Raw genomic sequence first — 13,847 nt, 5'->3', positions numbered from 1 at the left:
AAGAAAAGGCCTGACGCAATCACCCTCTGCCACTCACACTCTCCTTTAGTGATGTAACACCCTTAAGGACCGTGGGTTAACTTCGCCAAAGACCTATTCTGTACTATTTGTAATGTGGTCACTTGGGGGATAGATTTAACACGTGTTAGGAAGCTGCTTATTTGGTCCATCTTGCTCAGTATTGTCTACACTGACGACCCTCCAGGGTTTCAGGCCGGGCAAGGATCCAGCATTACTGATGGACCTTGAACTTGTTTGGACCCAAAGAAAATATAAGGTGTGTTCTTTCTGTCAACTAATTGGGATGGCTCAGAATTCCCTTCATAGTGCTTTTCAGGGATTCTTCAGCTGTGATTCTTGCACTCACAGTGGATTGGATTAGATGATGTTTGGTGGTCCTTTCCAACTTTACTGCCCCTGGCTACCTCCATCACAACTCGTGACTTCTTCTAATACAAGAATGGGGTTCCTCCTGTGTCCCTCCAGATATCGCTGGACTACAACTCCCATCATCCCTGACGATTGGCCATGCTGGGTGGAGCTGATGTGCATTGCAGTCCAACAATGTCTGGGAGACAAAATAAATATGCAGATTTGTCTAATAACATATTGCAATAGGAAGATGCATGGACAAAGCATATTGGTATCTACGATTCGTCTCCCACTATTGCGGTTAGCAGAGAGTACCCGGAACTATTCATTCATGGTTTTCAAACAGAGGCTCTCAAATACAACACCGGAATTCACGGGTTAATTTGTCTGCAAAGTCACATCTCAAAGCAGCTTAAGGAAAAAACCTTCATGGCAAATCACAAAAAACAAGGCTGACCGTTACATCTGTAGATCAACAGCAAATCCTAAAACCAGCTGTGCCAGCAAGCCAAAGTCCTGAAGGCGTAAGAGGGCCTTTACTCAGTGTCTGCATTGCAACAGAATCGGGGCTAAGCAGACATTGTGGGATGTCCTCAAATATGTGGTGGCACTTTGTTAAAGGTCCTTCCTTCCTTCCTTGAAGGGCTCCGTTTCCGTCTTTGACTGGGTGACCTGGCAATGCCACAGATCTAAAACTAGTTTAGCCTCAGCTGCAGACCTGTAGAATTGTTTAACTGCCTAAGAACTAGTAACTGGGTTTGCTTCTTTCCTCCACCCTTCCAATCCCCTTTCCTTTTGTGTCGCGGCTATTAGATTGCAAGCTTGAGGAAAGGGAATCATTTCCGATATTGGTAAGCAACTTTGGGAGTCTTCTGAGGAAGAGCGGGGGGAAATAAGAAATGGGGAACCTGTAGCTTTCAAAGTATTGTTGGACTCCAAATTCCATCAGCCAGCGTAGGGTTGATGGGAGCTGTCGTCCAACGCCTTCTGGAGGGCTGCAGGCTGCCTATGCCGGCTTTATACAATAAGCAAATGAACAAAACGCTGCGGCGCTCAACTAAGGACACGTGGGAACAGCCATGCGTTCTCCCAGTTTCCTCACGCACTGCCTACAGTTTAGGCCGGAGACAATAGCAAAACACAGGTGAGCAGCCTACCTGGGGAGAGAGGCCATTGCTGACAGGGTTCATGTGATTGGCAGGAGCTGCGGGGTTCATGAAGCTGTCGGAGTAGGTGGAGAAGCCATGTCGGGTCCCGTAGGCGGAGCTGGAGTCTGCGGCGGCGGCAGCCAACCCTCCCTGGTGCATGGTGGATGGTGGGAGAGGCTGGGGTCTGTGCACAGTGCTGCCCCCATCTGTGGGGAAAAGAAGCATTGGGTTAGAAGCGGTGGCAGTCATCACCCAACCATCACTGTGTTCCTTTGGGGAAAGGCTGGCAGGATGGAGGCGCCATCTTGACCTGAGGCCCAAATCATGTTCCCACCATCTGTTTCAGTGGAGGTCTGGTCCACTGGGGTGAATGGGGCTTCTTTCTTACAACTAGTCCAGCGGGTGGCCCTGCCTGTCACCTTCCCCCTCCTCATCAAGTTGGAAGGGACCCTGAGGATCATCCAGTCTGACCCCCTCCAGTGCAGGAATATGCACCCGTCCCTTATGGGAATCGAACCTGCAACCTTGGCATTATCAGCAGCACGCTCTAATCAACTGAGCTATCCACTTTTCTGCTTGACCCATGCTTTCTAGGGATGAGTCTATGCGGTTTCTCCCTTGCCCCACTCCTTTCTCAGGGAAAACCAATTTAGCACTAAACCGAAGCAAACTATCTGCTTTGATGTACTGCTCTGAATGCTGTTAGTAACCTCCTGATATTTTCTCATGCCCAGCTGTGGAAAGCTGTCCCTGTAGCTAAAGTGAAGGGGGGGGCATGTTATAGATTTGGTTGGGACCCCCTCTAAAGACTAGAAATTAATAAATGGTAGGATTTTGATTGTTTGGGCTGTGAAGCAAGAAATATAAGCTGCAGAGGAATTCGCTAGGGCCGTTAAGAAACAGAGCGACCGAGAGCCTTTGGCAATGCAAGAAGAACTCCTTTCCCCTTGCCCCAAGGTGTGAACAGAAACTGCGGATTTGGGTAAAGGCTGGAAGAGACTTCTACCAGGAGATGGCGGGGATCGAACCTGCAGCCGCCAGTCTACAGAGCAGGAGACAACCCCAATTGCTGGTTGCTCCGAGTGGTTTTCCCCGGGGGGAAGCTGTGGGAACAGAGGAATTGTGGGTAAGCCCTGAGTCTCAGTGTTGCCCCTAGAAGATCTCAGCTATCATTCGCTCTGGCTCAGCCAATCCCTGGCTCTGCCCACTCTGTGCCAGTCAGACTAGGAACTGGGAGAACCAGAGTTCAAATCCTCACATTCTGTCGTGAATCTCACTGGGTGATTCTGGGCCAGTCCCTGCCTCTTGGCCTAAACCCCCTCACAGGATTGTTGTGGGGATTAAACAAGGAGGGATGGGTGGCACCATGCCTGCCACCTTGAGGTTTGATATAAATGCCATCCATCAACCTGTTGGTTTCTGTGTGTTGCCACTGTGCAGTGCTTTGGAGTCACAAGACTCTGTTTTGCATTCCAGACATTCCAGGCTGTTGGAAGTCTCACAGAAGACAGGAGGCGGATGTGATGTTTATTGGTTTCCTGTTCCTTTGTGGTTCAGTTGCTCTCTGCTCTCACAGAGAGAGGATGTATTTATTTTCTGTCTGCGTAGCTTAGTAATAAAACTCTTAGCATGTAGCTCATATTTCTCGTCCTTCCCTGTGCTGGATACTCTGCGTAATGGGAACATGTTTGGAGCCTTATTAGAGGCTCAGGTCATTAATTATCATCGGAGGAGAGAACGGAGGCGATTCCGGAGGAGTCGCTCGGTCGAACACAACCCACCCATCGAAACAACCCACTTCCCCACCCAAGCCTGGAGCACACACCTTGGGAAAGGGTGGTGGTTGGGTAAGTTGAATCTGGCAGCTGGTAAGGAGGCAAAGTGGGCATCCCAGTCGGAGGGAAGCCCCCCGGCAACAGGTGATTGAATGCTGCCAGCTGATTGGCCCCGGCCTGCTTGCGCCACCGTGCCCGCCGGTTGCTGAACCACACCTGGGAGAAGGGAGAGAGGAAGGCAGGAAGTTATGGAGGAAAACACATGCCAAGGGGTTGAACCCGAGACCTTCTGCATGCAAAGAAGGGTCTCTGTCCCCTGAGCTATGGACTCTCCACATTGTCAAGGGAGCAAGTGCCACGAATGATCTGACGCACTGGCACCATCACCACCTGCCGCAACCAGTGCCGGATTTACGTATAAGCTAAACAAGCTATAGCTTAGGGCCCCACTCTCTTGCCCCCCCCCCATTATGAGTCTTTGTAAATTGTGTTTCTAAATGAACTTTTGTTATTGTCAAATTCCAGTGTGTTTGCATTATGAATAAAAAAATCATTTTAAGTTAGAGCTTAATAATTATTTCACATTAATATACTTCTTAGTTGTATTTCACATTAATATACTTCTTCTTAATTGTATTTCACAATTAATATACTTCTTAACTGTATTTCAGTTCAACAACTATTTTGATAAAATACATATTTTGTTATGTGCAAAAGGCTTTAGATAGGTCCATAAATTACCATATAGCATATATTCAACACAAAAAACACGGGCAATTTGTTGTTGACAAAGTACAGCTGGGCATATAAAGGTCCCCATTACCTTCAGTAGCTTAGGGCATCATCAAACCTAAATACGGCCCTGGTCGCAAACCATCTTCCAACCCTTCGGAACCATCTTTTCTAAAAGCCTATTCTTGCACAGGCTCCATGCAAAACAAAAAATGGCCACTAGGTGTCAGGACAGAGCAGGCCAGCAAACAGGAAGGCCCTCCTTTGGCCTCCGTCTGCCAGTGGCCGACCACTGTCTTATTATCAGTCCCCGAAAATCCTATTGGATTAGCAGAGCCGACTCTGGCCTACTAGGGCCATTTCTGCCCTTCCGAATTATTTTCTGGCAATCCGTGCTTCCTTTAAAAGCTAGCCAATTTAGTATCATAGGGACGCAGGTGGCGCTGTGGGTTAAAGCCTCAGCGCCTAGGACTTGCCGATCGAAAGGTCGGCGGTTCGAATCCCTGCGGCGGGGTGTGCTCCCGCTGCTCGGTCCCAGCGCCTGCCAACCTAGCAGTTCGAAAGCACCTCCGGGTGCAAGTAGATAAATAGGGACCGCTTACTGGCGGGAAGGTAAACGGTGTTTCCGTGTGCGGCTCTGGCTCGCCAGAGCAGCGATGTCACGCTGGCCACGTGACCCGGAAGTGTCTCCGGACAGCGCTGGCCCCTGGCCTCTTAAGTGAGATGGGCGCACAACCCCAGAGTCTGTCAAGACTGGCCCGTACGGGCAGGGGTACCTTTACCTTTACCTAATTTAGTATCATAGCGTTGGAAGGAACCTTACAAAGAACATCTAGTCCAACCCCCTGAAATGCAGGAATCGTAGCTAAAGAAACCCTCCACATTCTCTCCCCCCTCCATTTCTCCTCCTCATAAATCCTGGTGCGCAGTTATCGGAGCCAATCAAATTGTACCATATGTATTCCAGCTGCAACCTGTGTCTGTTTTTTAATTTTATTTATTTATTTTTAAAAACCTCATTTTCAATTGAATCCAAAAACTCTCAGGGCTGATCCTGGTTTGAGAAGGGGACGGGGCTAAGCTTTCGAGACAGTTGAGAATGCAGCTGCCGAGTTCTCCAGGGCCTAGAGGTCTGGGAGACCTGATTGAATTTCACAGCAACAGGAGAGGGCCTGGCAGAGGGGGGAGGTGGAATTGAATAACAACACAAAACCCCTAAAAGCTGGAGGGGCGGTGGAGAAGTTGAGTTGGGGAGCTTGATCTGTGTGTTTCTAGTAAAGGTTTGGATTCGACTCCGAGCATGTTGAGAAGACCAAGCGGGGATGGTTAGCACTCCCTTTGGTACTCACATTGATCCACCCCTTTCTAAATGAGATGTTGGGTCTGTTACAACCTAGGACCTCCTGGAGGCAAAGAAGATGCCCTTCCACTGGGATATGTCTCTTCCCCATCCATAGAACAGGAAACTGCTTTATACAGCGTCAGACTCTTGGTCCATCGGGCTCAGCACTGCCTACACTGACCGGCAGCTACTTTCCAGGGTTTCAGACAGGGAATCCTTCCCAGCCCTACCTAGAGATGCTGCAAAAGACTAGGGAATTCTGCATACAAAGCAGATGCTCTACCACCGAGTTATGGCCCCTTCTTTAAAAACGAAGCAAGATTCTAGTCCCCATAAAAAAGATAAAGGGACCCCTGACCATTAGGTCCAGACGTGACCGATTCTGGGGTTGCGGCGCTCATCTCGCTTTATTGGCCAAGGGAGCCGGCGTACAGCTTCCGGATCCTGTGGCCAGCATGACTAAGCCGCTTCTGGCGAACCAGAGCAGCGAATGGAAACGCCGCTTACCTTCCTGCCAGAGTGGTACCTATTTATCTACTTGCATTTGACATGCTTTCAAACTGTTAGGTTGGCAGGAGCAGGGACCGAGCAACGGGAGCTCATGCCGTCGCAGGGATTCGAACCGCCGACCTTCTGATCGGCAAGTCCTAGGCTCTGTGGTTTAACCCACAATGCCACCTGCGTCCCTTCTAGTCCCCATAGTTTGGAATAAAAATATTGGTTTAGATAGGAACAGCTACCTTATCCTGAGTCAGACCATGAGTCCATCAAGCTCACATTTGTCAACACTGGCTGGTAACAATGGCTTTCCAGGGTTTCAGGTAGGGATCCTTTTCCCAGCCTTGCCTGGGGTTGCGTGCTGGGATCTGAACCCAGGACCTTCTGCATGCAAAGCAAGCGCTCTACCGCTGAGCTATGGCCTGTCCCCTTGAGAAATGCCCAGCAGTGGACTGAACTTTGGAGCTTTCATGAGCAAATGGAGGGGCGACAGCAAACTGGCACAACATCTACTTTTGCACCCATATGGAAGAAACTGTAATGGGAAACTCAGGTGTCTTGAGTCTCATTGCATCTGCAGTCACTGGGTGAATGGATGAGCACTTTAATTTAAATTGCAGCTCTCTGGAGATTGAGGGCTACATTACGCTCTTGCTGGTCATGTTGTGCGGATGCCTGATGATCATTTTCCAAAGCAACTACTCTATTCCGAACTTAAAAATGGAAAGTGTAATGCTGGTGGTCAACAAAAGAGGTTTAAAGACTGTCTCAAGGCAAATCTAAAAAAATGTAGTTTAAACACTGACAAGTGGGAAACACTGGCCTGCGAGCGCTCCAGTTGGAGAACTGCCTTGACCAAAGGTGTCATGGGCTTTAAAGACACTCAAACTCAGGACGGAAGGGAGAAACGTGCTAGGAGGAAGGCACGCTTGGCAAATCCACACCATGATCAATTCCCACCCGGAAACCAATGTCCCCACTGTGGAAGGACGTGTGGATCCAGAATTGGCCTCCACAGTCACTTACGGACTCATTGTTAAAAGCGTGTTTATGGAAGACAATCGTGACCGACTCTGGGGTTGCGGCGCTCATCTCGCTCTATTGGCCGAGGGAGCCAGCATACAGCTTCCAGGTAAGCCACTTCTGGCGAACCAGAGCAGCGCACGGAAATGCCGTTTAACTTCCCGCCAGAGCGGTACCTATTTATCTACTTGCACTTTGACGTGCTTTTGAACTGCTAGGTTGGCAGGAGCAGGGACCGAGCAACGGGAACTCACCCTGTTGCAGGGATTCGAACTGCCGACCTTCTGATCAGCAAGTCCTAGGCTCTGTGGTTTAACCCACAGCACCACCCGCGTCCTGTGATGGAGGTAGCTTGGGGCAATAAAGGCAAGCTATGGTCTAGTTCAGGTATGGAGAACCAGTGGTCCTCAAGCTGTTGTTGAACCATAAATCCCATCACCCTTGGCCACTTGCCATGAAGTCTGATGGGTGTTGGGAGTCCAGGAACAACTGAAGGGCTGCAGGTTCTCCATCCTTGAACTAGATGGTCATTTGGCTTTACTGCCCCTACTGATCTCCGTCAAAACCATGCCTTCTTCTAATGCAGGGATGGGGGACCTGTGGCCATCTGGGTGTTGTTGTAGTCTAACTCTCCCATCACCCTGACAGTTGGCCATGCTGGCAGCTGGGACTGATGGGAGCCGAGGTCTGACAACATCTGGAGCCCAAATCCCTGAACTAGACCATCACTTGCCTTTACTGTCCCTAGCAAACTTCAGCATAACTCTAATCCCTTTTAATGCAGCATTTCAGCATTTCAGACAGGGGTTCTCTCCCAGCTCTACCTGAAGATACCAGGAGCTGAACCTGGGACCTTCTGCATTCAAAGCAGATGTTCTACCACTGAGCTACAGCCCTTCCTTGGATTCATTACACTCATTGGAAACTTTTCAGGCGATTTTCATATCATTTTGTGCCATTAGGATAACTGGATTTAATACTGTTAGGATTTTCACTTTGTTGATTAAGGACAAGAAACCATGAAGCCAAGGATTGTTTCTCCAGCAGAAGCTAGCTGGATAACTCCAGGAAACTGAGGCAGATATGCTATGATGCAAGAGTCCTTTGGGACACATCCAGCTCCTTTATTTGTTCGACTGCCACTAATCATGGAGGTTTCATGGGCTTGCCATGGTTAATATCCTTTCAAGGGACCTGTCTTCCTTCCTACAAGAAGATTGTGCTGGCAATATTCCCCTCCCTCTCACCAATTCTTTGAAAGGTGGCTGGAGAGACTTTTTTTTTTTGAAGGAAAAAAGAGATGTGCTTATAAATCAGTTTATTGGCGGTTAAAATATACAGGATTGAGCGTCAAGAGGGAAATGCAAGAACCACTTCAAAGGGAACCTGTTTCCACTCCACCACAGTGAAGGTTTTATCAGCCACTAAAAAGATTCTCTTGCCAGGGGAATCGGGTTACCCAAAAGAGAGCGAGAGAGAGAGAGAGAGAGTTAATCCCAGAGTGACCGTCAATTCCTTCAGATATCAAACTCGCACTGTGAAGACGGGGGAGAGGAGTGAGGAGGCAGCCCAGAGGGATTCTGGCCCCCTTGCCCCATAGGATCGTTCCTGGCTTGGGGGGCAGTGTTACCCGAAAGACCACTTCCACCAATGATGACATGGGTCATACTCACACCATAGATTTAATGCATTCATTAGGACACCCTTTTAAATAGACTTCTCCCAAAGAATTGAGGGAGCTGTGGTTCATTAAAGGTGCTGAGAGGAGACCCCATACTCTCCTTACACAGAGCTACAATTCCCAGAGTTCCCTGGGAAGAAGTGTTGGCTATTAAACTGATCTGGGAGGGGAAGAGGGTTCTCATACATCTGAAGAGTTGGAAGGGCCCAACTCATCTAGCCCAACTCCCTGCGATACAACAACTCTCAGAACCTTTAACAACTACAACTCCTAGAATTCTTTTTTTTATTTTTTGGCAGTGGGGAGGGGCATGACTGGTGTAGATATGGACATAGCGAGGCATCTACCAGGGCTTTACACAGCTACAGGGTCCCACTGATAAGAGTCCCCCCCACCAGACCTGCTTGTTCTGCTCACCATTGAAACCCACCGTCCCACCGTCCCCCAGCTTCTGACTCAGATAAACCTTGCGGCGGTGAGGAGGAAGAGGCCATGGAGATGCCACTTCCTGCCTCACTCATTGGTTGTCCACCTGGCGAGCCAACAGGTGGCACAGTGATGAAGAGCAGGGGTAGGGAAGCCTTTGCAACTTGAGGGCCACTTTCAACCTTCTGAAGGGCCACACAGATCTCTTAGATCCAGCGACCAGGGCTTTGTGTTTGGGGGGAGGTGCCCAGTGGCGTCACTCTGCTGAAGGCCCCTTGAAGTCTGACTTCAGGCTCTGTTCCCCAACACAGGTGGGTCCTGCCCCCACATATATGATACGTGGAATGAAGACACTGTTTTAAACAAACTCTTGTCCCAACCATGGAGGAGAAACTCCCTTCAAAAGATGCCCTCCTTTCCCACTTCCACTCTCCTCTGACTTCTGTTATTGCCATCTGCCAGAAACAGATGGCAAACTCCTCGGGTGAGGAGGTGTAAATCATTAGCTGAAGAAACCTGCCTATAAAAACACAGCCCTGTCACCTCAGTGCAAAACACATCAACTGGGTGTGGGCGACATTGCTCCTTTTCAGAGGTTTCCTCTCCCCAAAGCCATTTCAAAGAGGATCAGGCTGATTCGTGGTGGAAAAGATGGATACGACTACCTTCTAACCATGACAGCTATGTTTTCCCTTCCCATTTGGCTCAAAAGACCCTTAAAATTTAAGGATTAAATCAAGAGTGATACCAGCCTATTAGGAGTTACTAAGCAAGCAGTGTGGTGTCACAGATGGCTATGTCAGCCAATGAGCTTTGGTAAAAAGACAACCATCACTGAGGGCAAGTGAAGTCATCTGAGAGTCAGGGCAATGGCAATGAAAAGCCCAACGGTTCTGCACAGAATTGTAGAGTTGGAAGAGACCCTGAGGGTCATCTATTCCAACCCCCTGCAACGCAGGAATATGCAGTTGTCCCATGCAGGGGATTGAACCTGCAACCTTGGTGTTATCAGCGCCACGCTCTAACCAACTGAGCTATCCAGGCTGTCATAGAGTGTAGAAAGCTGGGAGGCAAATCTAAACATTGCTGTGGATCTCCACTGCCCTCAAATTCTCTCCTTGCGAATGAAGGGTGAAATTGATGGACTATGCAGAACTGGATAAATTAACAGGAAGGATTCGAAACCTGCGGGACCAGAGATTCTTAGAAGGCTGGAGTAAATATATGAACTACTGTATTTGAAAAGAAATAGTAATGAACAGAATACGCTAGTAGGATTGCAAGAAGTTTTGTAAGGAGGACTATTTGAAATATTACAAGAAAGATTATGCGGAGAATTGTTAGTTAGTGATTAAGAGTAATAGAGAAATTAAGAAATGCAGAATAAGTGATAAAGAACGGAAAATCATCAGAGGTGCTGATGGAAGTCAAAAATATTGTGTAAGATAAGAAGTTATGTTAAATGACTGTTGATATGTTAAAAAACCACACACACACATATATATATATATATATATATATATATATATATATATATATAACAAATTCTCTCCTTGCTAGAAATCATAATGCACTTCAGATTTTTGTAAATTAACTTGGAGCCAATGTCAGACACTTCTTCCTTCCTGACCCCCTTTCACAGCACCCTGTGACTTAACTGGAGTGCTTCTAACTCTCATAGCAATTTAGCAGTGCGGTGCTGGAAAGCAAAACATTACATGTGCCAGCGTGCACTCGGCCCGATTCAAGGAAGACCTGAGGTGTGGTCGACAGTTGTTTCCGCTCTCTCCCAACCCAGCAGCTGCACAGACCCTTCCCCGCTGGGATGGGGCTGGAATAAATTAGACCGGCTCTGGGTCACCTCCCACAATTTGTCAGGCAAGGAGGGGAAAAGGGAGGTCAGGTGGAGATCTTCTTGCAAGGGGATAGGGAGAGAAGAGAAGTCCCGTTGGGAGCCTCCTTAGCTTAATGAGGACTTGATGTTGAGGGAAGATCGATGGGAGGGTAAGCAAGCTGGTTAAGTGGAAACAGAGAGAAGAGACTCATCTTCCCAGAAATGATCTGTCATCTTGGTTTCTCTACATTTGTAGAAACAGGCAAGGCCTGAAGCCTTGAGCTCACCAGCCAACAGGTTGGACTTTCCAACACCACAAGTTGTGGAGGGTTGAAGACTCGGTGCTGATTTTGCAGCAGTGGTCCTGTCTCCAGTGACCCAGAGCTGGTCAATCGGCATGAAAGGGGAGCTTTTGAGCCACTGAGAAGGAAGTCAATTTTGGCAGGAGCCAATCAGCGAGAAGGCTGTTGAGTGGGCCATGGAGGACTGATTCCTTGGGTCACTCTGGAGAAGGACAGTGAGGAGGAGGAGCTGTTCTGGATGCTCCAAAACCGAGCATTTAGGAATACCAAAAACACGAGTTTCAAGGGAGTGGTGCAAGTTCTGTCAGTATGATAGATCTTCACGGAAAACACAACTTAAGTCACTCCAATATAAGATCTTGAAGCATCACCCAGGTATGTGTACAGATGAATAATAGAATAAAAAAACTGTAGATTTGGAAGGGACCCTAAGTGTTTCCCAAACTTGGGTCTCCAGCTGTTTTTGGACCACAGTTGCCATCTTCCCTGACTGCTGGTCCTGCAAGCTAGGGATGATGGGAGTTGTAGTCCAAAAACAGCTGGAGACCCAAGTTTGAGAAACCCTGGTTCAGATGAAAGGCAACACCTGGAGATCTGCATTGATGGTTGCAATGCATCCCAAATTATTATTGTTGTATATTCTTAGGTTGCATCATCTTGAAAGGTTGTGCAACCTCAGAACAGGGTATGGCTGTGATTATCCACTCCCCAAAACCCTTCAGCTCCTGTCTCCTGTCCATCCAAGTCATTGGAGGAGGCTGCGGCTCAGTGACAGAAGATCCCTGGCATTTCCAGGTTGGGCTGGGAGAGATTCCACCCTACCTGGAAGCCCTGTCAGTATAGACTAGAAGGAGCTGGATGACCCAAGTGGCTGACTCACTGCTTTCTTTGTTCCTGTTGAAATCAGCCCTTTATTCAGAATGGACTCTCCTTCATTGGAAGTGTTTAAATAGAAGTTGGATGGCCATCTGCCAGCGATTCTTTAGCTGTTATTCCTGCATCGCCGGGGGTTGGACTAGATGACCCCCGGGGTCCCTTCTGACTCCACAATTCTATGTCTATAATTTATTCTCTTACTATTCTGCTGTACCATCAGGATCCCCATGACTTCTCTCTGGTTTTAAGATTCTATAATGTTAACCCTGAGGGTTATTTCGTAGTAGGATGCCTGATGTGCATACAGAAGGCCACGAGTTCAAATCCCGACATTTGGGAAAGACTCTCTGTCTGAAACTGTGGAAAGCTGCTGCCAGTCAGTGCAGACAGTATTGAGCTAGAAGGGCAAGTGGTCTGATTTGGTGTAAGGCCACGTCTTACGAAGCCTGGGCACCTTGCACCCAGCTGGAAAGGGCTGGTGTGAGTTCAGGAGTTCAGGGGACAAGGAGAGAATGAAAGCACCAGGAACTGGAATGCTGGAAGGATTTGGGGGCGCAAGGTGCATCTACCTGATTTGAGGTAGCAGACATGGCTTCCTTGTTTGGCTCCGGTTATCCTCTGTTGGCTTGCATGTTTGGAAATGGACAAAATGTTCCATACAAATGCTGTTACTACATCTCTTGCAATCTTTCCTTAAGAAACCAAACCCTGGATCCTTCTGCTCTTGAAACCTCTCCTCACTTGGAGCTGAACCTTGGAAGATTCAAGACAGACAAAAGGCGGGTACAGTGGTATCTCGCAAGTCGAACGCAATCCGTTCCGAAGTCCGTTCGACTTCCAAAATGTTCAGAAACCAAGGCACGGCTTCCGATTGGCCGCAGGAAGCTCCTGCAGCCAATCGGAAGCCGCGGAAGCTGCACCGGACGTTTGGGTTCCAAAGAACGTTTGCAAACTGGAACACTGGAATCTTGCAGCGTTCGGGAGCCAAAATGTTTGAATCACAAGCCGTTCAGGATCCGAGATACGACTGTAGTTGACAAAGAGCAGCATTAAACGCCCACAAGAGGCAGGCACAATGACCAGCTCTAAAAGAGGATTTGACAAATTCATGGAGGACAGTGAGCCCATGCGTAGCTTCTAGCCAGAAATGGCTATACTCTACTTCTGGTGTCATGAGTCACCGACACTTCTGAATCCTAGTTGCTGGAAACTACAGGAAGGGAGAGGGCTCTTGCCTACAGGCTTCCCATTGGGGCATTTGGTTGGCCGTTGTGAGAACAGAATACTGGGCTCAATGGGGCCCCTTTGGCCTAACCCAGCAGAGCTCTTTTGGTGTCCTTAACGGATTTTTTTTGGACTGCATAAGAATAAAGACTTTTGCACCCTTCACGGCACTCCTGATGGAAACCCCTGCCTGTCTCTCAGTGGGGTGCAATTGAAAACCTCATCAATTTTGGGGAGAGGAGAAAAAGAATTAAATTCAAGGTCTCCCACAGGAGGTGGTGGACTCTCCTTCCTTGGTTGTTTTTAAGCAGAGGTTGGGTGGCCATCTGTCATGGATGCTTTAATTGAGATTCCCTGCATTGCAGGGGGGTCAGACTAGATGAACCCATGGGGTCCCTTGCAACTCTGCAATTCTGTGATTCTATGATCTGCAAATCTCTGCTCAGCCATGAAACTCTCACTGGGTGACCTTGAGCCAGCCGCTGCCTCTCAGTAAAACCCACCTCACAGGGTCGTTGGAAGGATAAAATGGGAAAGGAAAGGAGAAGAATCATGTACGCCACCTTGAGCTCCATCGAGGAAAAGTGGGATATTAATAATAATAATAATAATAA

At 48.3% G+C, this 13,847-nt stretch overlaps 1 protein-coding gene across 5 annotated transcripts in view; it reads right to left on the bottom strand.

Moving 5' to 3' along the window:
- The window catches only part of PAX7 (paired box 7), a 178,874-nt gene that overhangs the window by 57,372 nt on the left and 107,655 nt on the right, over nucleotides 1-13,847 (bottom strand). For all 5 annotated transcript variants that reach the window (XM_079986956.1, XM_079986953.1, XM_079986957.1 and 2 more), the window contains 2 exons: nucleotides 3,346-3,511; nucleotides 1,530-1,726 (listed from right to left, as the gene is read on the bottom strand). In XM_079986956.1, coding sequence (XP_079843082.1) covers nucleotides 1,530-1,726; nucleotides 3,346-3,511 — 363 coding nt within the window. The remainder of the gene's footprint in view (nucleotides 1-1,529; nucleotides 1,727-3,345; nucleotides 3,512-13,847) is intronic.

Source organism: Podarcis cretensis (genome assembly GCF_951804945.1).
Source record: "Podarcis cretensis genome assembly, chromosome: 8".
Lineage (NCBI taxonomy): Eukaryota > Metazoa > Chordata > Lepidosauria > Squamata > Lacertidae > Podarcis > Podarcis cretensis.
The sequence above is the reverse complement of the archived record's forward strand: the minus strand, read 5'-3'. Positions and strand labels throughout refer to the sequence as shown.